The sequence below is a fragment of the Poecile atricapillus genome, chromosome 1 (genome assembly GCF_030490865.1).
Source record: "Poecile atricapillus isolate bPoeAtr1 chromosome 1, bPoeAtr1.hap1, whole genome shotgun sequence".
NCBI classification, from domain to species: Eukaryota; Metazoa; Chordata; class Aves; order Passeriformes; family Paridae; genus Poecile; species Poecile atricapillus.
In genome coordinates this window covers 99080974-99105413 of record NC_081249.1, presented here as the reverse complement: position 1 = coordinate 99105413, position 24440 = coordinate 99080974, and the positions used below count along the sequence as shown (strand labels likewise).

Below are 24440 nucleotides of genomic sequence, written 5' to 3'. Positions count from 1 at the left end.
AAAATATACCGCTAAAGCAAAAAAACTCAAGTCCAACAGAGGGTTGGCTACCTAGTGGCACATGCAAATGAAGCTGCTGGTAACTAGGATGGAAAAGCACCTTTACAAATAACAGCTGGGTTTTGCCACTTAGAGGTTGATACCAAGTCCTGAGAGACTTACAGCAATTGGCAACCATCAATGATGAATAAAGCTATGATCAGAACCACTGTATGCCTAATACTTCTTTGCCTATTTCAAGTGGATTTTTTCATAATGTATATCTAATGCAACAAGTTGTGGTCCTACTCTTTCAAATCTAGAATAATAAGGACATGGGACATACATGTGCTTTCCAAGTTCCTCCAGAAACCTGATGAGTGCAAAATGGACACAATTACTAATGTTACCTGAAAAAAAACCCCAATCTTAAGAAGAGGAACTGACTAGAAAAAGTGAGGGGAGGTAGTAAGAACTTTCCACTGCTTACTGGTAAAGCACAATAGGTGAAAGTCAAAAGACTGCTACAATAGCCACAGACATAGCCACTTGTAATACAGATAGAAGTCAGGTGAAAAACAGAGCCATAAGACCACATGCTTCGTACATCACAGGATTTTGGTCAAGTTACTGGTTTTAAATTGGATTAAGCCGGTTGCTTGATGCATTTATTTTGCCCCACCTTGTGGTGAAAACCAGTTTACATACTGTGCTACAGCCATCTGATTAATCACATTGAGTATTCTACTGCTATGAAAAGCTGCTATCAAAGACCTAGAGAAGATCCTAGAAAGCACATGTGCTTACAGAAATAGTCATTGAAGACCACCTCAGCTACAGAAAATATCATTTGACTCCTGGCAGGAGATACAGAAGTGCTTTACACTAGTACAAGAGGAATACTATTGTAAGGTGAGGGTAAGTTAATAACAGGCTTTCACATTTTAGGGTAATCATCTTACCTTACACTGCAGTAACACCTGAGTTACTTGCACTTCAGCACTAACTCCTTATGACAGCAATACTTAGCCCTCAACAAGAGGGACAAAATTAGCGTAAACAAACCCCCAAAACTTCACATTATGCCTACCCACAAACAGTCAAGAGCTTATATTGACTATTTCTTCCCACAACTCCCAGCAGTCATCAAGACAGTTTTGCTTTTCATTTACACTGTGCAAAGAACGGTTTGCATCACCAGACCCAGGCAGCTATATTAAATTATCATGTTAGCAGCACATTTATAAAAACCATAGAATTGCATTGGAAGGGACTTTTTGAAGGTCATCCAGTCCAATGCCCTTGCAAGAAGCAAGGACATCTTCAGCTATACCAGTCTGCTGCAGAGTCCCATCTGAATGTTTCCAGGCATGGGGCATTGACCCTCACTGGGAACTCTCTATTACAGATGATGGACTATTTCACTGAGACAACAGGGTTAGTTACCAACATGGTTTAGAAATACCTGCTTTTTCTGAAGACCAGTACTAACTGAGGGAATTTAGCCAAGGTGGTAGCTAAAGCGAAGTTCAGCAGCTTCCCAGCACATACACACAAGTCCCTGGTATCAGCATTGTCTGTCAGACAAAGCTCTAAAACACTACTAACTCAAACTGAATGTTTGTTTTAGCACAATGCCTAAATAGAAACTGGTTATTTATTTTTAGTAACTAGACAGTCAAATAACAAGTTTTAAGGAAGTAAGGCCCAACAGAAGTCTCCTCTATGACATCAGTACAAATAACACACCTGTAATGAAAGTCCTGCAAACACATATTTTGCATTTTCTTTGGGATAAATGGTAAAATACAACCTATTACTAATTTTGCAGAATTTTCTTTTCAAAAAGAAGATGACTTACCTAATACTGTTACAGTTGTTGATGACTGTGTATTTCCAAGTGGGAATGTAACTGCCTTGCAAACATATTCTCCTGCATCAGAAAAGCTTACATTTTTTAAGATGATTGTTGCATCAGTAAGTGAGTAATTTTTAAATGCCACTCTTCCTTGGTATTCTCCTTGAACAGATATTCCATATTCAGGGTGATGAACAGCAACAGTCTGTGAATTTTTACCATATATCTTCTCCCAAGAAACTTGTGTTATTGTTTCGTTTACATCAATTATGCATTTCAGTGCAACCTTCTTCCCCCAAACTGCTGGCACATGTGGATCAACAACTGGTCCAGCTAAGGCACCTAAAAACAAAGCAATTGTTAGCTGCTACACAAGAAAGTTACATTGCTTGCTTTTCACAGTAAGCTTTCTTCCACAATTACCTTACCTTTCTAGAAGAGAATCCCTGCTTTTTTTCTGAATAACTGATTCACAACAGTGTGGAAATACCACAGAAACACATTTCAAGCAAAAACATCAAAGATCAATCATTTTTTTCAAACAATATTACCACTAATACACAACTTCATATAAAAATGACCTGACAATTGTGTAACTGGTGTAAAAGTTATTTGGGAATTTAACTAGCTACGAACATTTAGTGAATTCAGATTTACCAAAAAAACAAGACAGGGTACTTTTCAGCACTCTGGTTACTGATATAGAGCATCAAGCAAAAACTTAAGTTAAACTGCTGCACTTTTGTATTTGTCCTTAAATAATCTTTATTAAGTCGTATCTTTTATAAGTAGAAATAAGTAAAACTTTCAGCACTTACCACATCAGTAAATATTTTAAAAGCAGAGCAACAATTAAAAAAACAAACAAAAAGCCATTATCAAAATCCCACAAACCACTCCATGTTTACAGTGACAGTCACTCAAAGACCTCAACTTGAACTTTCCTACCCTAGTTCCTGATGAAGACATGTACCATCATACATATGCCATCTTTCTGCTTCACTGTAGTGGGGTGTCTTCACACAAGACCTTCTCTCAAGACAGCAAATACGCAAGAGTAGTCAATTTCTTGCTTAGGATTCAGTGTATTTCTGTTTAATACCTAAAATGCCTTCCACACTAGCAACCACATTCTGAGCTCAGCATTTTACTCCACCCTCCTTTCAAAAAGGGAAATCCACTAGGACAAAGCAGTTCAAATATACCACAGGTTCACAATTTCTTTTGCCAAACAGATGCTCCAGCAACTTCACTCATTAGTTCTCTAGGAGCAAACTAACCTGACAAAAAGGAACCAAAGTCTTAGTCCACATTGTTATTTCTTTTTTCTGTGCTCAGATTTTAACAAAGCTATTTCAAATGCTCCGATTCTCTCTTCAGATACCAAATCAGTACTCAAGCTGTTACTGAGGAAGTTCCCCGATGAAGCAAAAGTAGAAATTTTATAAGCCCCATTCTCATAATCATGAAGAAGTCATTCAACTTGAGACATGAGTTGTCTTTTCATTCACCAAGTTCACACAAAAGACAAGCCATGTGCTCAGGAAAGAAGTCTTTATATGCCTTTATCTACGAATCCGTTGTTAAAAGCTTTCCGCTTCCCATTGATTGATTTTTCATTGTTCAAACCATTTCTGAGTCAATCAAATCACCCAAAAAAGTGATTTAGCTATGGATTTCTTCAGTATAAAACTACTGACATCAATAGTATGAACACCTTAAGTTACACAAATAAGTAAAGCTAAGCCAGAAATTTAGACCAATATTGTTGATACATCAGTCACTAAGTGTGCCTGGTGAAGAGACAAAGAATAGCAAGAAAAGTCAAAAAAAACCACAACATAACATGTTTCATATAGAGAATATCTGCCATGACAAGCAGTGCAAGAACCTTCTGTCTATTCTCCTCATGCCTCTTACTTGACACATTATTGTGACAGACACTAGAAAGAGGGCAACTATTTGCAAACTGACATGCACAGAGTTCTACCCAAGCTTTGTCTCCACTAGCCATTGCTATATTTAAACATAAGGTACAATGTTCCCTAAAAAGTATTTGACTATTTATTTCTACCTCATAAATAAGGCTCACAAGTGACATTTGAGAAATGTATTTCAGAATGTACAGGATATAGCGATTCTGTAATGTAATTTAAGCAAAAAGACTTTCATTCAGGAATCAGCTTTTTGCAACAGTTAAATCTACAGAGTCTTAACCTATATTAAACTTTTACATAGTCATTAGCTGTATATAACCCCAAACAACTTAGTATAGAAAAGCCCCATAAGTAAACTTACAAAAACTTCTCAGACTTATGGTGAAGGTAACAAACTGAACTGAAAAAACATTCCAGTTAACTGAACACATCTCTTTTGCTTCCTTTTACCTTTTTTTGACAACTCTGCTCCCAGTAATTGGAGGCTTTAGCTACATAAAGATGACAATTGTATATTCCAAAAGTCAATACTGCACAAGTTTCTCACCAAGGCATACTTCTAACAGCTCATTTGTGCCATGAGAACATTGTGTTCTCACATGAATTACATGAATATTTTCAGAAGCAAAACTTTTTCATTGCTGCTATTTTCAAGATTTACAGACTGAACTGAGCAGGACCCACATATATTCATAGACATAAACACACTTGCAGCTATAGAATGATGATCAGTTAGATATTTTTCCTTCACCTTCTCCAGCAAGGGAGGTAGAGCTAACAGATCACTGCTCCAAATTTTACGTTTTTACATTTATCTCATCTTCTGATATGTGTTCAGACTCTGAAGACAAAAAAAAACCAACCAAAAAACCAACCAACCAAAAAAAAAATAAAATAATCAACTTATCTACGCAAACTATTTAACTTGAACTTACATATATATCCACAGTATATGGACTCCAAAGTGTTTAAAGTGCTAGAAATAGTTTAAACCTGAAGTGTTAACACCACATATTTAATTTGGAACAGTATCTCTTGTTTTAATCTCCATCCAGTTATTATTTTACTAGCCATACTTGCAGAGCAATCAAGCTAATAGCTCAAACTAGCAAGCTAATTACCATGTAGATATTTAGGGTTCTCCAAGGCTCAGCCTTCTTAAGGTAAGGATTTCCTTTGACAAAAAGGCTTCCACTCGAGAGCCAGTATTCTGCTCACAGACTGCAGTTCAAGAACAAGCTAGATGTCTCCTCCAAAATCACACATTTAGAGGCTTACAATGCTCAAGGTTCAACACCAAGACACTTCACGACCACACTAATCATGTTCTTAACTGATCCAAAGCACTGGCACATAGGACGTACATTTATTGTTTTAATGAATCTTAGCCCTCCTCCTCCTGACATCTGACCTTCTCTGCCTCATGTTCATAACACTCAAGTTTGTCATTCTCAACAAAACTTAGGGATACACTTTGTATTTACTTAGTAATCAAGATGTTTCATAAATTCTCAAGGCAAACACAGCATCAGAGCTTACTTTTTCTATATATTTGTCCAAATTTTTACAGACCTGCCTTCCCTTTCCTTTTTTGCTCCCTTGGAATACATAAGATTGTCCTGTACTGTTTCACATGCAGCCTGCTGAGATTGCCATCTCAAGCATTTTAACATGATTCAATTTCAGCTAAGTTCCTACTCACTAACTGATTTTTGATCACAGTGATCCAACGCTTGGCAATAAAGTCAAGAATCTTGCCTGAAACAGCAAGGCACTGCCTCTACTCACGTAACTTGACAGAGAGTTTAAAGAGTAAACAAAACAAAAGATCCCTAAGGCTCACTTGCAGCATTAAGAGGCACAGAACTAGGTGCTATCAAATACTGACCATGATAACAATCTGCTCAATATAAATTCTGAATTAAGTTTCTACCACTAACTGAAAAAAAGATACTGAGGAATTATATGACAACCTTCTTAACACAACAAAGTATTCATGCTATGGAATGACAGAATACTTTCCACATTTACATGCTTGTTATTTGTTGCAATAAATAGCAGATTTAGATTTTCTAAATGGAGCAGCCATGCACAAGTCTAATTATAAAAGAAATGTGTTTTGTTACCCACTTAACAGCACAGTTTGGCAAGACAGGGTGACCATACTGACACTTTTGAGCCACTGATTTCCCACTATTTCCACAAGACAAAGCCAAACTACAGAAGAGCATAAAAGTGAATTTTTCCCCTCTATCAGCAAGTTATTCAGCTTATGGGTATATGTGGCCTTAGCACACACTAGTTGCAGGGAATTCAGCAGAATTCCAATCAAGAACGGAGCAAAACAAGAACATCCCATGTTGCTGACAGCAAGTTGCTATGTCAGCAGAACTTCCCATGGAACACTCTTAAGGTCATGTTAAGCATTATTGTTTGGTCACTTTAATTTCAGCTGATACCAGAAAGCTTATTCTCGCAGTCCTCCTCCTCCTGTGTCAGCACTCATCAGGTACCTAAAAGACCCCTACCTACAAAAACTCATTTGTTCTCTTCCTGATTTAACTTTCTGAATTAGCTCAGTCAATTACAAGTGGCAATGCAATATAGCCAATGAACACGGCTCCATAAATCTAGTGGCATTTTCAGATTTGTTTAGCTGGTAAAACAAATCACTAAGACACTGCAGAAAACAAGATGAAACCTCAACTTGAGGCTTTATAAAAATATATGCCTAAATGACTGGGAAGAAGTCAGTGTGTCTTTTGAGCACCAGGGCACAATCAAATTACTATGTCAAAAAAAGATCAGAAGCAAGGAATGGAAAAGATTTAAGATTAAGTAGTACAAAATGCCTCAACACTAGCTTCCAATTAGAAGTGCTAAGCAAGCACTTAGGAAAAAGCCGCAGTTGCATCAAAGAGATAGTACTATAACTTTGTGTTACTCTCACCCAAGGATCTGCTTTGTCACAATCCTTGCTTGAAGTGGAGTATCAATTAGTTTTTCTGGGGACAAGTGAGCTGGGATAAGGAACAGCATGAGATTAGCTTTTATAAGAATTGCATTTACAGGACTCAGCTCAAGTTCCCTTTTTTTTTTGTACAGTACTTGCCTTATTTTTTTAAGGAAGAAAAACATTACTTCCATCTCAGAGAGCAAAACTTAAAGCCTTGTTCAGTGTTTAGCACACTCTATAATAGGCATACAAAAGCCTACCAGAATGTAAAAAGTTTTGGTGAAATGAGGCATAGCAATTCCATAGTCTGAAGCCAAGACTACTGAAATTCTCAGGCTTTCTCAGGTTGCTTTTTCATTTTACTTTAGCTCAAGGGATTCTACCTTCTAAACCAGAACTCAACTTTACCTAATACCAACAGGAAAGTAAAAACATTATGATGTAGCTCATGCAAGTCCACCACTTGGAAATGGTTCTATTAACTTGTGAATGTTAACTTTCTACACCTGCAAATGGCCCAAAACGAGGTTCCAATCTTGACTTTATCACATGAGCAGCTCTCCTCTAGGTGACTACAGCCTGACTTCTTACAAAAACCATAGAAAGAGGAACATAATTTCCAGTTGAAAATTATAAAGTTGCACAAGTTGCATCTTTTCCAAGCAACCTAAAAATCAGACTAACAACAAGAACTACATGAAGAGGTCAGTCTCAATTTCAGTGCTGTCTCAAAAGTTAGCTGTTGCTTAAGGGTTTTACTAACATCAAGCTCCAGACAGACAGATTCTCAGTTAAGTGCTATCACAGGATGTTCTGCAGAATTCTGAAACACTCTGAACCTCCATCTGGCTGCTCCTAAGGGTACAGCTGACAAGATATCACACCATTCAGCCAGGAGGCTTGTGTTACTCTGCTCCTTCCTTCCCCACAGCTGATAGAAGATACATACTGTCAGTTATCTCCCTCTAGTTGCTGAATCAACATATACATCTACATAGAGGGAACAAGGAATAGAAATAATTGTTGGGAAGACTACAGCTACCATTCATAAGACAGCATAACACTGCCTGTTTAAAGGCCAGGAGGTAATGCAATACTGGACAAAGAACTGCCATCCTAGCACAAAGGAGTCAAAGACAACAAAGTATGCAAACCTCTTCAACTCCACAATAAACAATTATCTACAAGACTAACATTTGCAGCACAGAAAGCAAAGAAACTGATTTCAAAAAGACACCTTACTCCAATGCAACACAAAGTCAAAGTAGTTACAACTCAGAGTTTTACATTAGCTTGAGCCCAACTCAGTCGGGAACTGAAGCTTTAGAAAAGCTCTGCCCTTGAAGTCAGACATGGCTGTTACCCACCATTCTTATTTCAGAATGCCATTTTCTCATGTGAACTGGTGCTTCTGTTCTAGTTTAACTCCACATAAGACAGCACTTGTGCCCCTGCATACTCCGCTCCCCACCATGCTGCACAGACCTTTAGTAGCAAGAAGCAAGACAATCTAAGACACTAGAGGAAGTTAAAAAGGAATGTTACGCTTATGATTCAAATGGAATTGGGAAAGACTCTTAGAAGGCAAATTTTGTAAGGTTGAAACTTTAAATCAAACTACTCACTAAAATGTTTACAAAATCCCATGAACTTTAAAACTTCATGTAGAATTTCAACTTAGACCATATTAAAATCAATGTCCATTTTACATGTTCTTACATTATAATCTTTTACACATATTAACACACAGCAAATTAAGACACATGTTTATCTTGACACTAAGCTTTCAGATATTTCTAAAATATGTTGAACTAATAAGTAAGGCATGCTGTGAGGCGGCTGGAAGTTCTTCTGTAACTCTTTTTCACCAAATCTTCCAATTCCACCTCCTTTAAAAGGAAATAAGCAGGACACTGAGGTATTCTTTTTCCAATAAATGGGCCAGGCTCAAAAGGAGGCGAATAATATCTCATTTCTGGAGAAGAATATCTCATTTCAAGTCCCACTCCCTCAAAAAACAAGTAGTAAGAATAAACAAGTAGCTCAAAAGTTATCCATATACACACCACTACTGCCTAGCCACCACAAAATTCTTCACACTCCCATTTAAATAAATTCAAATCCCTAAGTATCAGAGCAATTGGCATAAATACACAGAAGAGATTGAAACAAGCAGTCCTTAATGTAACTCAAACCTCTTAATGGAAAGTTTTTTGAACAGTTACAGATGATCTTAGAAATCTTTTGAAACACGTAAGATGAGTCAATAGTTCTCACAAACTAATCTGGTGGGAAAGGTTGAAGTCCTCCATGAGGCATCCAGCTTAAACACAAACAAAATATTTAACAGAAAACTGGAGGTCAAAAGGAGAGTTGTACATCTGAATCTTGGTGGGGCTGATGTCTAATGCATTATACACAGAAAAACAAGTGATGTTACACTTAAACATTTCCCAGTCAGGCAGAAAAATATCTTCAAGCTGCAGTGGGTCCAAATTAGACTAGCAGCTGGCAGGAACAGGTCTAAGTAACACACTGAGGATGTAAAATAACTGGTTAGAGAGCAAAGAGTGTTCTGAAAGCTACAGCAAGTGTACAGTGATTATATTTCAAGAATTGAAAGTGACACTATAGAATATGCTAATAGAGAAGTATCTGCTCTAGCCAACATCAGTGAGGCTCCATCTGGAGTTGTTCAGCTTGAACAGCACACATCATATATTAGCCATCTAGAGAGTCTGAAAGTGAAGTGTGCTCAGAGGCCTAGAAAACATGACCTACAAGAAAGGACTGGAAGAACTCATTATTATTCTCATAAAAGGTAACCTGATAAAGGTCTGAAAGTACTTACACAGCAAAAAGAGAGTGCCTGCAAAGATTAGGAAGGAGATAAACCAGTAAAAGAGTAAAGCAGTGAAAAAAAACAAACAACAAAAACAGAAGCACAGAAAACAAGCAACTAAGCCCACTGAAATAAAGAAAACCTTTGATGCTACAGAACATGAATTCCTCAAATGAACACCCTGGCCAAAATGACAAACCTCCACACCCTTTAGAAAGGTTTGGTATTTGGTAATTAAAAAAAAAACAAAAAAAAAACAAACTCCCAAACAAACCTAAGCTGATCCTGCACATGATCATTTTATTGGCTTTGTTATTGTAAGATTAACAGACACTTTCAGCAAAATAATAATCCAGTCTTCCTTAAAAATCTTGTTAGCCAATATGACACGCATGCTGAAGGACTTAATGACAAGTTCTCATTTCAGGAACTTACTGGCAACATTCCATCCCATACACTAATACCACTTATACAACCACTGGGCTCATCCAGACCTTGCTGCTGTGGGGAGACTTCAGAATACACTGCTTTTATAAGCTTTCCCAGTTCTCTTCCTAGAAACCTGATATTTCTTCAACTGTGTTTAAGACTATCTTCAACTTGCTTTGCAAATCAAGAAACCAACCAGCTACACATGAAGGAAGAAAACACAAAATAGAAATTAACACTGATGGTATCTAGAATGGCAAATCCATTTCATTTTTAATGCTCAGTACACAGAATTTGAAATATATTATGAAACAGAGCACCAGTGCTTTCAGCTAACACATACTTAGAGCACTTGCAGATACTTTTTTCATCCTCAGGTCAGCTTGCATTTGGTTTAACTTGAATATTGCAACTTGTTAAAATAAATAGCTACTTTCTTATTGAATGTATTTCTCAGTTCCTTCTATTTGTATCCTTTAGTTACTTTTTTTCAGTTAAGGTTCTTCTCTTCATCACAGCCCATGACCAGTCTCCTCTATGACTTACTATTTTTCATTCTGATCCAGAAGCACATATTCATCTTTTGTCACGTATTTTGCAAAAAATCTTTTAACTTTTCAAAGTTGTATATTTAACTCCCCATGAAATCTCTGTTAGCCTCAGTTTGTCCTCAGCTGAGCCACTCAAATCACCCCTTACAAACAAGTCATATTCTCAGCAACAAATAAGATTTGGGAGAAAGGACAGCTTTCAGCCTTGAGAAAAGTAGCTCATTCTCAGCATGTTCAATAATGAGTTATAACCCTATGCTTAGACATAACTCTAATGCTGCTTGCTTAAATTTATTTTAAAAGCTCAATCTCTTCATTTATTTTCAGGGCTGTGAGTTCAAGGTGATGAAACTCCGTAAGATATACAGGAACACCTAATCACCTAATTTTAGTCAGCTAGTGCTTCTGATTTTCTGACTTCTATATATAAACTGCCTCTCATAATACAGATGTCACACATTACACAAAAATTGACACTTTTTGGACATCAGTTTATTCTTAAAAGGTTTCAACTCTAGTACACTCTTCAGAGCTAAGAAATTTCAAAGCTGGCATTACTACAAGTTCAAAGAGGATGCCAATACAACATTGTGACCGAGGAAATGCCTCCCCAGCAGTGCATTGCCTAGTTGAGACCTTGTACAGGCAGCTCCTTCAAACCAGACTTCTGGCAAAGCTCACACAACTGACCATCACATACTCAAGGCCTTCTTTGCAATTATACAAATATTATATATTTATAGTAATTCATACACAAAGTTCAATACTCTCCTCCACAAAGGATGCCTCACGGGCATCACTGAACAGCCATCTACACTTCAGCTTGCTTAACTATTCAATCCCTCAGTTTCTTAAGGTACTTCAAGACTCTGAAACTCACCTTTATTCCAATTTACTCTCAGTAACTAGGAGTTATATACAATTAGGGCACCTCATACTCCAGGATATGCAATAGACAAGATCCTACTATCCTCCAGCACCACCTACAACTACAGATTCCACCACATGAATTCTTCCAGAAAAAAATCCCAGACCATGTTGACTACTAAATGGTGTGGTCAGATAAATACCCTGACACGTCCTTCCAGACTCCAGACTTCACCACTACATATTTAGAAAAGCAATTTAATGCTGTTACAATAGCCATGGTTTTTGTTTTCTTTTTTTTTATTTTTTTGAGGAGAAGAGAAACTGGGGATGAAGGATTGAGCACTAAATATCACAGAAGTCTGAGGAGTTACTGCCCATCACTTCTGCTTCATTTCAAAATGTGGTAGTTACCAATGACATAGCAGCATATTCTGTTCCACCTAGCCACAGTTGCAAAAACATGGGTTGGTGCTCCTGATGTCCAGAAAACAGCTTTCCTTCTAAGTTAAATGGCTGTTGTTTCAACACTACCGTATAATAAACTTGCCATTTCACTGACTAACAGAAAAAAAAACAAACCAAGGCAGCTCAATCAGAAGCCAAAAATACAATACAAAGCTTTCAGTATAGGATTCTTGTCACTGCTGTTTGTTCTCTTTCATTATAAAGTACCAAGTCACTTTTCTGCTACATAGCGGTATTTACATAAGCTGCTGTTCTAACCATGAGGGTAACTATAATGTGCATCTTGCTAGATTACCCAAAAAGCTCATGTCTACTCAAGAGACTAAATTATGAGCATTATTAAGATATTCTTGACTTAATCACTCTGACTTCATTTGTCAGACTGAAGCATTCAGATGCATTCCAAGTCACAGGAATCACTATTCATCAGTACCAGAGGAGAGGGAAAAACCCAACCAACCAAATTTCCACAGAAATCCCTTGATATCTCCAAAGTGTTCAACAGGTCATGTCAAACACAGATATAAACTATAGGGATCATTTGAAACCAGGTCAATTACCCAGCAGTTACCACAAACACAAGTAAACTCCTAGGCACAGGTTTCTTCACAATGCATTTATCATTAGCAAAGTCAAACAAGCTCTAATATTGGCGTATAGAATAATGACTTCATGAAAGTAAAGGGGCAAGGGACCTCAAGAGGCCACTCAGTCCTGCTCAGAGTAGGTCCAGTTTTATCAGGCTACTTAAAGATCCATCAGGTCAAGTATAGAGTATCACCACTGGACATCAATTCCTCAAATATTTTGGGCACCTTCTCCCTCACAGAGAAGTTCTACTTCCTTACACTGGCTCAGGATTTCCCACACTCCACTTTCTATTCCTTTGTGTGGGGAATCTCTGAAGAAAGTGTTCTTGATACACAGCAGATAAGGGCTCCTTTCCTGCAGCTTTCTCTTCTCCAAGCTGATCAGACCCAGCTCTTGAGGCCTCTGCTTGCACACCCTGTGCTCCAGTCAACACAGTGACCCACTCTGGGGCTTGCTCTGGTAGCTCAGTGTCACCTTGGTACCATGAGCCACAAACTGGACACAGGGCTCCAGTGATGAAGAGAGGTTAAGGACCCCTTCCCTCAGTCTGCTGTCATACTTAGCAGAGCCCAGGATGAGGTCTTCTTTCCTTGCTGTGAGGACAAACTGCTGATACTGCTCAATTGTTGTTCACCAGGGCTCTATACCTGCACCTGCCAAGCTGCCTTCCAGCCCCTTAACTCCATTCACCAGCATAGGTTATGGTCTATCTCAGTCCAGATGTGGGACTTAAAGATCAGACTGTTTAGGCTGGAAAAGACCTTTAAGATCACCTAGTCCAACCACTAAGCAAAGACTGCCAAGTCCAGCACTAAAATAAGTGTCCAAGTGCCACATGCACACATGCTGAATGATGGCACTCAGTATGATCTTATGCTCCATAACCTTCCCTGGCACTGAGGTTAGGCTGACAGGCTTCTAAGTCCCCTTGCTCCTCCTTCCAGCCCTTCTTGTAGCTGGACATTGCAGTTGCTAACTTCCAGTGAACTAGAACCAGGACTGCTGGTAAATGATTCACAGTGGCTTGGGGAGCACTTCTGACAGCTTTTTCAGTAGTCTTGGGTGGATGGCATCTGGCCCCATGGTTTTGTGTGTGTCTAAGTAGCACAGCAGGTCACTGACCATTTGTCCTTGGATAATGGGGGCTTCATCCTGCTTCCCATCCCTGTCTTCCAAAAGCTCAGAAGTTTGGGTATGCAGGGAACAACTAGTCTTGATACTAAATACTGAGGCAAAAAAACTAATTCCATACCTCACCCTTTGTCACTGTTTCACCCCACATTCAAGAAAAGATGGAGATTTTTCTTTGCCTTCCTTTTGTTGCTTGTGTATTTGTAAAAATAATTTTTTACTTTCTTTTACAGCAGTAGACAGATTAAGTTCCAGTTGGGCTTTGGCTCTTCTAATTTTCCACCTGCAAACATCACATCCTTGTAGTCCTCCTGAGTGGCCTGCCTCTTCTTCCAAAGCTCATAAACTCTCATTTTCCTGAATTCCAACTCTCTGTTTAGCCACACCAGTCTTGTTCCAGCATTCTGGACACTCTTCTTCACCTTGCTGGCCTGCCTTTCCTGAAAGACACAAATCGAGCTAATTGCGTGATTCTAGTCATGAAACCTATTCCACAGTATTGCTGGAATCCCAATGAGATCCTAAGTCTGCAATTCTCCTCATTTGTGATGCATTCCCAATGGAAGGGAGAAAAACAATTTCCCTCATATGTCCCCCTTGGACACTTGTTGATTGCTCCTTGCATCTTTGCTTTTCTTCAGGTTAGAGAAAAATCAGAGGCTATCTCAACACGCATAGTTTAAAACCCTCCTCACAAGCTAGCAATGCTTTTAGAAAAGAACCCTCAACCTTACTTCATCAGACAGACCCTGCCTGTGGTTCAGTAGTCCTGGTTCCTCAGGGAAAGTTCAGTGACTAGAGAAGTCAAATTAATTAATACCTGATCTTCCATGCATTTCACAGGATTTACACCAGGCAGCACAGGAAAGCTGCAATGGTCAGCCAGAATCTACATATTAATTATAAGACTGCACAGCACACATGCTGGAATGACAGTCAACCCAGCTGGCTGGGAGAAGCAATGAAGATATAAATCAAGAATTAGCATATTTCTGTGCCTGTATTTACAGACCTGTGCAGTGCTATATCAGTACTTAATTATTTTGTCACTCAGTAACTTAGTTTTTCATATGCATATACTTTCTGTTTTTCTCATACTACACTGCACTTCTCAGACTCCACCTCTCCATTTATTATCAAGGCAAACTTAGGTCTACTCAGAAAGCCAATTGTCAATTTCTGAGTTTCACAATAACTGTTCAACTTTATGTTCAGACATAAGGTCTAATAAAAATGTGATCACATTCAAGCTACATGTCCTAGAACAGCGCCATATTTTACCTACACAAAGGTAGGGGTGCAAAGGAGGATTTCTGAACTGTTCAGTTCAGATGAATAAAGTCAATGAAGTCAGAGCACACAGGATGCCTTTCTTTTTTCATCCAGTATAAACACAACACAGTTTAAAAAGTCAACAAAAAAAAACCCAATTAATTCTGACAGATACCACCACAAATGCTGGCTGGTTTTGACAAGCCAGGACTACAGACATTTAAAGGTGTGCCATACTGAAAAGCCAGGTCTATGAAACTCCTGACCTAACAAAGAAGTTTTAAGCACAAACCTCCTGATTTGGCATAACTTTAAATAAACAACAACAACAAAAAAAAACCACCACAAAATCAGCTATCTAGGGTATTTCAGCCACTTTGGGGAGAACAAGGCAAATGAAAAAATACTGTTGTAGTAACATCTTTGTCTTTAGTAGAATATTACTTTTACATAGGAACAATAAAGTAAAAGTTCAAGTCACACAGAACTGAACATCACTTCAACTTTAAATGGAGAAAGGGACATGGCAGAATCAGAGAGACTGTCCACTGCATTTAGTGGTATGAGTGTACATGGTCCACATAACTACCAAAAACCTCTGTACTAGCAAACTTTTTGAATTGCTTTAAATTAACACTCTGTTATCAGGACTTTGGGTTCTGGCAGTTTCTCTTTTGGCTTTTCCGTGGAATCAGTAAGCGGTATCTGAAACTCTAAGCATTCAGTAACAGTTGTAAAGATGCAGCAATTCCTGCCCCCATACTGTACTTCCTACAGTGAAACCAGAAAGCCATTAAAAACTGGTCAGGAGCACTGGTGTGTGTGTGTGACATCCCTCTAGAGGAAGGAACAGGACCTTCAATCCCTAGGAAAGCCCCGACAGTCTTTAGCAGATCACTCCTTCACTTTTTGTATGCTGTCTTTCCACACACCACCCACTCTGGGGAGAACTGAAGCCTGAGGAAAGAGAAGGGAGGTTGTACTTTGCACTATGTAAAACGGGAGGCTTTTGTACTTTGCACTATGTAATGCTGCAAAGTCTCAGACAACTTCAAAAGGACAGCTAAATATTAACTTCACATTTTCAATTACCCGTAAAGTTTTAGTGTTACCAGCCAGTATTGAACAACTGTGGTCATACAATGAAATATAAAACAAACTTTTGTCAGGAGCAGCAAATCTCAGCTGTCCATTAAAAAATCTGATGAGTTACCAGTTACATTACAAAGTTATGGGATGCCTGCTGCCCCCTGCATTGCTGACACTGCTGGCTTTTTTTAGCTCTTAAGGCCAGCTCCATGCAGGCCATTCCAGAAAGTTAACCCTTCTTTGTCCAGGAACTGCATCGTGACAGTAAGCCTAGGGAATGCTGCTCAATAGCTGCTCAATTTACTGCTAAGCTACATTTTCAGTGTGTCTCACTGTCACCCAGCTCTGTGCTATACAGGATTGCTCTTATTGGCTATTTATTAACACAACAGAAAAAATGTAGCCAGATTTTAATTTAACAAATTCTCTAACAGACTTAATTTACATTAGGAAGCAACAATGAGATCCAATTTTGAAGTAAGTTTTTAGCAGTCAAATTGATTTTGAGGAAAAACTTGTGTCAGACATTACTTTGACATTTTAATCTAAATAGAAGACTTCCAACTACTCCTACCTTTCTTCCAGGGCTAGCAACTATAGCATACTAGCTCCTGCCTGCCCATGCACACTGTGAGGCTCATTTAGACTGAAAGGGACTTCTGGAGGTTATCCAATCCCATCCCCAACTGAATGCAGTGCCAACTTTGAAGTTAGATCAAATTGCTCAGGGGTCATAGCATAGTCAGGTTCTGAATATTTTCAGGGACAGCGATTCCACAACCTGTTTCAGTGCTTCATTCTCTGTGTGAGAAAACACACTGCCAACACATTATAGTGATTTTCCTTGTTGTAGCTTGTGTCTGCTGCCTCTTATCCTTTCCCTGTTCTTAGCTAAGGAGAGTCTGTCTTCATTTCATTTCCCTCTCACTGCCTACTAAACAGTGCCAGCAGCAATTAGGATGCCCCACTTCAGACATTTCTCAAAGCTGAACAAACTCACTTCTCCAGCCCTCTTCATACATCATGTGGTGGTTCCCTACCTTAGTGGCCTTTCCCAGGCACGTCAGCACCTGTCTCATATTTGGGAGCACAAAACTGTGCTGGTACTTTTGATGAAGTCTCATGAGCTCCAAATAACAGAGGTCCAAGTTGCTTCTGATACTTTAAACAGCTACACAGAACTTCATATGCTTCTTCCTATTGACCCTGCCCTGGATAAATAGCTATATTACACTTGTTAGTTACCAGAGGTAGATTATTCTATACTACCTCAGCTACCAGTAACACACTGAAGCTTTCAACAGGGTGCATTTAAATTTCCCTAAAAGTGATTAATAGTATGGTCACAACCATCAGTTTCTCATAGTTGATTACTTTAGAACTACAGGGTATTTTTAAATGATACAGTGCCTTCATGAAGTCATAATAACATTCCTTCAGTTTCAAGAAAGTTTAGCAGTTGAAATCAACAATGCATTGAAGTGTTCAAAACACAGGAACAGCATCACTTGTAAAGGGCTGAGAAGTGGGTTTTTATAATGCAATTATCAATCTTTACAAATATATTAAAAAATTATATTAAGCTTAACAGCTCTTGACTTCCCTTTTCCAACCATTAGCAATCAACCTTAGCAGAGTTAGTTATTCATTGTGGCAAGGGTCAACAGATGATGTTGGAGAAACTAAAGGAATTTGGGTAAAGAAATTATCCCCAAATTGCATGAGTCAAAAGTCTTGCTCCCACAGTTAATCTGTTGCTATGAAGAAGTTACTTGGTATTTGATGTAATTTAACTTATACTTGATTAAAGTTACTATTTTTCTACCAAATTATATACACTAAAAAGAAATTAAGTTACCCATCTTGAACACCTTCTTATTCTTTCTCTAGCATCTCTTCATCCAATAGGCTGGTTTTGGTTATGCCTGTCCCAGCAATAATTAGTCTTCAGCTTATACCAATATACCACATGCAGCATGGGTGGTATTTCAAGTAAAAAAAGCAACAGAAGTGGGCAAAGAATGCCCACACAATACAGGATTAAGAAAAAGTAAAATCCAACACTAATCTGAAATCTTCTGAGTGGCTAATAATTTAACCAATAAATTGATCAAGCTAGCTCAGTTGTTTTTTTTTCCACTCATCTGTACACATATCAGCTATGGAGACCTCCTTAACTAGTCTTTATTCACCTTTAGCAGGAGATTGCCATTTGAATGACCCCAAATTTTGCACATGCCACTGCATTACACTGATAGCACCTACCAAGTATTCAAAACAAGTCATTTTTGGAAAACATTCTGCTCTGTACAAACTAATCCCAGGACTAGTTTAAGAGCTATCATGTTATACAAACCTTGACTAATGGAAAAGGAGAAAACAATGAATCCCTGTAGACATATAACGTTATCTTAAATACCAGATAATGAAAATCTGATGTGGGAAGGGGGTTGGGGAAGTGAATTGGGCAAGAGCTGTCTACTGCTGCAGATAATCTCAGTATCCCTGTCAACTCAGGAGTTGTACTTGACTAGCCTTCACACAGAGTAAGATGGATGTTATTTTACACTATTAAAAAATTAAAATTGCTCTTACTCCTGTACACTACTTGAAAAACAACTGAAAAGAAGCAAAAATACTGAACAAAAGAATGCAGCTATGATAAAAGAGGATTGTCTGGAAGCTTGATACTGCTTTTCATTACCTGAACTAGAAGTGACCTTCATAACATGCTAAACTTTACCTACCTTTACCATCCTCATACACTTGAAAAAGCCAAAGTAAAAGGATAGAGGACATCAACAGAAGCTTTAAGACCTTGAAGTTTTTTTCATTCCTGCTGCCAATTTTCTTCTATTGCTAACTTATGGACAGAAAGAAAAATTTTTGGGTTCACATTTGAAACAGTCCAAAGTCTGAAAGTTGATTACCTGAAAAGTAATTCCTGAAGCACTTGTGTATGGGATAACACAAAAAGTTATGGTGTTTTCACCATCACTTGGAAGTTGTGCTACACCTCAAAGCCCTTCATCATGAGCTAATGTACTAAGCTGTGTAATAAGCAACCATAGGCCAGCTTTTCTAGAATCAATGTAAATATAGTCCATGAGCCCCCTCAGGAGCCTCACTCATACACACATCTACCTCCTTTTAACACACTGTTTTACACCTGCACCATCCAGAACATCCAGCAGAGAAAGACAGGCTTTCACTCAATGGCTTTATCATCTCTCCCCATGACAGAAACAGAAAGACAATAATTATTTCCCCTCACACAGCCTTTACTGCACGTCACTCTTTAATTTGCCTCTCATGCATTTCCTTGCATTTTTCCCCATTCAGCTATTCCCACCTTTTCTTTCTTAGCTCTTCTTGTGATTTCTTCCCAAACTCAGATGATACTCTTTTCTAGGCAATTCTTCAGCTTTCTAACCAGGAATAAAGAACACTACTAATGACCCCTTTACCTTTAACAAGAAAGCTTGATCAACCTATTTCATGCCTAATCAAAAATTCATCATCTCCATCCTCTCAATAAAAATACATCACTGCATTTCTGATACCTATGAACCCTGTGGCACTGACTAAAATTGCCTTTCAAATAAGTACTGCTCAAAAATCTAGTTTTAGACAGGCCAACCCCACCAAAAACAAACCATAGAAACACAGAAGAGTGTTGGTAAAGGGTACCTTTAAAGGCCATACATACCTCCACCAACCACAAAACCCAAGAACATGGGGCATAACAAAGTAATAATAATGAAATAATTGCACCTATACCTATTTTTCATTAGCAAATCTGATCACTCAATTCCAGTTATCAGTTGCCTTAGAAAACTCCTGACAGAAACTTCTGCATAACAACCCATACACCAATCAAAAGAGAAGTCATCAGGGAAAAAAAAACAAACAAAAACAACCAAAGTTCCAATAATCTTCATTCAATACAACACATTCATCCAAAGCTTGAAACAAGAAGTACAAACACAAACAGTGCGAAAGCGAAGCAATCTGTCATCACAGGGCCACCTTTAACCTCTTAAAGTGTATGGGGGCTCCAGATCAAGCAGACAATACACATCTCAGCATTCTCACTTCTTTGCACACATATCCGAGCAGTCTGCCACTGTACCTTCTGAGAAAGAGCTGTTGGGACAAAGCTGAATTCAGCCACACAGCAGCAGGGCAGACCACCTCCACAGCAACAGGCTGGTGTAACACCAGATGCAAAGTTTATTGCTCTCAAACAGATTCAAATCAATACTAAAAAAGGACATTTACCAACAGCACTGCAGGCAGCTGGCAAAATTATCTTCTGTGTACCACGTTTTACTTTTCTCCTACCTTGATTTCATTCACTCTGGATTTTGTTTCTACAAAATAAAATTCAGACTTTTGATTCCAGAATTTCCAACTTATTTTTCCTTTGAGCTCCACAACTGCTCCACTCACTAGCCCCACACACTGCTTTCTGAAGCAACACACTTCCAGCTCCTTTTCCCTTCTCACATCAGATTGTGCTTACCTTAAAAGCTCTACTACCAGCACCTGAAGGGTAATCAACTGGTACAGGTGCTCTATAAAGGTTACATATTTTTGCTTCTCCTGCTACGGAACAGTCCTTTGTTTCTCAACATTACCCTGTCAGCAATACTACATAAAAGGGATCAGAAAGAAAACAACCTAGATTTGACCATATTTCTAAACAGGATACTTGACTCTCTAATCTCACAAAAAATAAATCCTGCTAGAGCTACCTTTTGTTCACTATCAAACAGTATTCATATTCTGTGACAAAGTTAAGAAGACAAAGAGAAACACTGTTTAAATCAAGCAACTTTTCAACTGCTATGTAGCACAAGTGGTTAAACAACCATAACAATTCTTTTATGATACTCCAAGCATTCAGAGCCTAACTCAAATAACATTGTAGTTCATTCCCATATATATGGAAGTTCTTGCACACCAAAAGCATCACAGTGTAACAGTAACATTGAAAATTACAGACTTACCACAATGAAACAGCTAAGAATTCTTTCAAAAGATCACACCTCATATTCCTACTAGTCCTCAAGTACAGGCTGGACAAACTTCTGGCAACTTTTAAAAAAAAATTTGTTAATTATCAAACAATCCAGATTCAAATCCTCCTATCTGTTGTTCATACCAGTGCAGCTGCTATGTTTCTTCACACAGCAGTTTCATACACTGCCCAACCTACTACATGGTTCACCACTATTTCATTCCAACTTTTCAAATACCTTCTACAGCATTTCTATTCCTTCTTTCACTGCTGTCACATTGCTTCACCAAACACTTGTTCAAATGGGCATTTACTTTCATACTATTTTCAAAAAATAAATGCATATTTAGACATGGATTTCTAAACTATTAGCAAAACATTTAACACGCAACGAAGAAAAAACACATTCTTTTGTCTTTCTAATCACTCTACTACATCTTCCCATTTACAAGTTAGTAACCTGCTTTGTTTGACATTCTAATCTGCCATGACATAACCTGAAAAATTAGTAAAAATGTTTCTAGTCAGATTGTTCTGGTCAATAATTACTTCGGAATTTTCTTGTTTTAAAATTATTTTTGTATATGGTACACTGCACACTTATAATATCTATACCTTTATAACCCAATCTTTCCAGCTCTACTACTAGCCTGGAGTTCTGTATTCCAGGTGCCTTTAAGAAAAAAAAAATTCCTTGGGATCTTAGAAGATGTGTATTTCTTTGTCTAGCCTTACTGAGAAACTTAACGTAGCCAGCAATTTAAATTGAAAAAAAATCGAATTCTTCTTTGACAAAATACATTAAAAATGCATCTTACACATCTTCTTTTTCTATTCACCTCATTTTATTTTTAATTCATGCTTACATTCAAAAAAATTTTGCAAAAAACTTTTCACTGTGTCCAAACTAACAAGGTACTGCAATGATGAGGAATTCATTATTTAGTAGCACACAGGTCCTCATTTACAGCACAGCTGAAAAATTTTTGTTACAATGCAAAATAAGTTGCTTTATAGATTAAAGTAGATTTGATGATGCTTCTTATGGATGCCATACATGTCCCCTAGTCCAAGGTTACACTGTTTGATCACATTAGTTTAGTACGTCCTTTGTTACATCCTCCACTGTTTGACTGGGAAGTGGAAGAGTACTTGCACATATAACCTGAAGTAGTCTTGCTTTCATAAAAGAGGCAGCATTTATTAAAGTAGGTCTATTTTTACTCAAAAATAGAAAAGTTGCTGTTATTTCAGATTTCTGATATATTTTCTCTTTCTCCCTTCAGTCTTTTGATGTGAGGGTTGAGAGATTTTTGGCAGTATTTCTCTGAGGAACTACAGCTCAAATAAATCATTGTTTCTAACTGTCAATTGAAATGACTAGATAAAAATTGATTTGGTTTTGTAGTGACTTTATTCTACTAGGGTTGAGATTTTTTGTGGTACCATTTTCAAATCTTCCTTTTGCTAGCATTATCAGAATTGGCTGAGTAACAGGAGAAAAGACAACCAAAAGTAATATGCAGTTCTGGGCTCCACCAACATGTAAATATGCTCAAAATATATTTAAGTGCTCTCTTAAGAGCCTCAGCAACAATATTTTTCCTTCACATGTTACAGGTACAGAAATAATGAAAACAACCGCGGAAAATTTCAAGGTGAAAAGTAAAATCCAAGATATTGAAAAAAAACCTCTTCCCCTGCTGATTACCTCCAAATCCAGAAGTCTGTAGCAGTTTTTTAAGCTTTCCCTTTTATCCAGAGATTATACTTCAAAACTTTGTGCTCGAAGAAGAAAATTATTTCAACACAACATTGCCGCTTGTGGCAGATGTTCTGAAGTGTTATCAGTCAAGTTCACTTATGCAAAAAAAAGAATCTGAGAAGACTGACATCCGAATTACACTCATCAAGACTAAAATGGTTGAGTCGCTGTATGACACTAGGCACAGATGCTCTTAGCTTCATTGTTACTATTAACTTCACATTTAGATGTAAAAATAGCTTGTCAAGGTTATGTCAAGTCTGCAACTTCACATTTTTAATTGCAAAAGAGCAAAAATAACCCTGAACAAAGGGAAGGGAGAAGAGTGCTAGTGCAAAAAGTTTGCCAACCATATGAAAACTAAGTCTTCAAGCCTTAAAGTTTGAAATGTGATGCCTTCTCAATATTTACAAACTTAGTAACAATCATCTTTTTTGAAAGCTACATCATTGCCAGAGGGGGGAGACTATTACATGCACGAGCACAATCCTAGAGCGCCTCAACTCCCTCCCCGAGAAAGCACTTCTCAGATACTACACCAGCGTTTTACGGCGGCATGGCTTGCTCGTTCCTGGGTATTTTTATCACATGAACCTCCAGAGACTACCTCCTCTAACTTGTTCCTCCTTCATTAAAGAGGGAAGGGACACAGCGTCTCCTATAATAAAACATCCTTGCCAACTATTCATTACTGCATTGGGAATACAACGGCAGGATGAGGGTTTTTGATTTGCTCTTGTCCAAGTCTACTTTTATCCCCTCTCATCTTCCACTGCTGTAAAATAAAAATAAAAATGACACTACGCACACTACACCGCATGCAGTACAACACAAATAAATAAATAAATAAACAACAAATACATAAATAAATTCTTGCTCCGTTTCCAGCTGCTACGTCGCTTGCAGTTCCCCACAGGAAGATGAACAGGAGGAGGAGGGGAGGAAATCGGTGATGGCATTTTCCTGAGGGTGGTCACGCCAAGCCCGGCGGGGCCCCGCACCGCAGTGCCCCCGGCAGCAGCTGCTCAGGATGCGGGTGATGTAGATAGAGCAAGCACACGACCCCACCTCACAGCAGCGGAGAGTGACCCAACCCCGAAACCAGCCCGGGTTTCACCCTCAGTCAGAGGGAACAACACCACATCGCCGTAGGCAAAGCGCGTACTATTCCTCCCCCCAGGCGCACCCTGGTAACACCAAGATCCTTCTGTCCTTCCTACAAGACGGGAAAGGAGAAGGGGGGAAGCGCCCGTGAATTCCCGCAAACAAGCGAAATTCCGCCGCTCAGGACGGGAATTACAGCGGATAACCTGCCGTCCGCCGGGGGAAGCCCCAGCCACGGAGAATAAACTTCCCCTGCTGCCCCACCCGGCCCGCGGTCACCCCAGCCCGACCGCCAGAGAAACTTGGCCTCCCAGGACAGCCGCTCTCCCGGCGGCGGCCGCAGCGGATGTTCCTGGGGGAAAGAGTCCGTGGGTCTCCGCGGTGAGGGCTCCGGTTCGGACCCCGCCTCGCATCCCTCCCTCTTCCACCATCCCGGCCACGTCCCGCCCGGTTCCCCCCGCGCAGTGCGGCCGGCAGCCCCCGCCACCCCTCCCCGCCGCCGGGCGCCACACAAAGTTTCCCTCAACTCGGCCGCGTCCCCCGGCGCTGCTGGGGCTCGGGTTTCTCCCCTCCTCTTC

General features: G+C 38.9%; 1 protein-coding gene across 3 annotated transcripts in view; it reads right to left on the bottom strand.

The window, feature by feature from the left end:
- The window catches only part of NECTIN3 (nectin cell adhesion molecule 3), a 58188-nt gene that overhangs the window by 33382 nt on the left and 366 nt on the right, over positions 1 to 24440 (bottom strand). For all 3 annotated transcript variants that reach the window (XM_058846932.1, XM_058846939.1, XM_058846924.1), the window contains exon 2: positions 1841 to 2179. In XM_058846932.1, coding sequence (XP_058702915.1) covers positions 1841 to 2179 — 339 coding nt within the window. The remainder of the gene's footprint in view (positions 1 to 1840; positions 2180 to 24440) is intronic.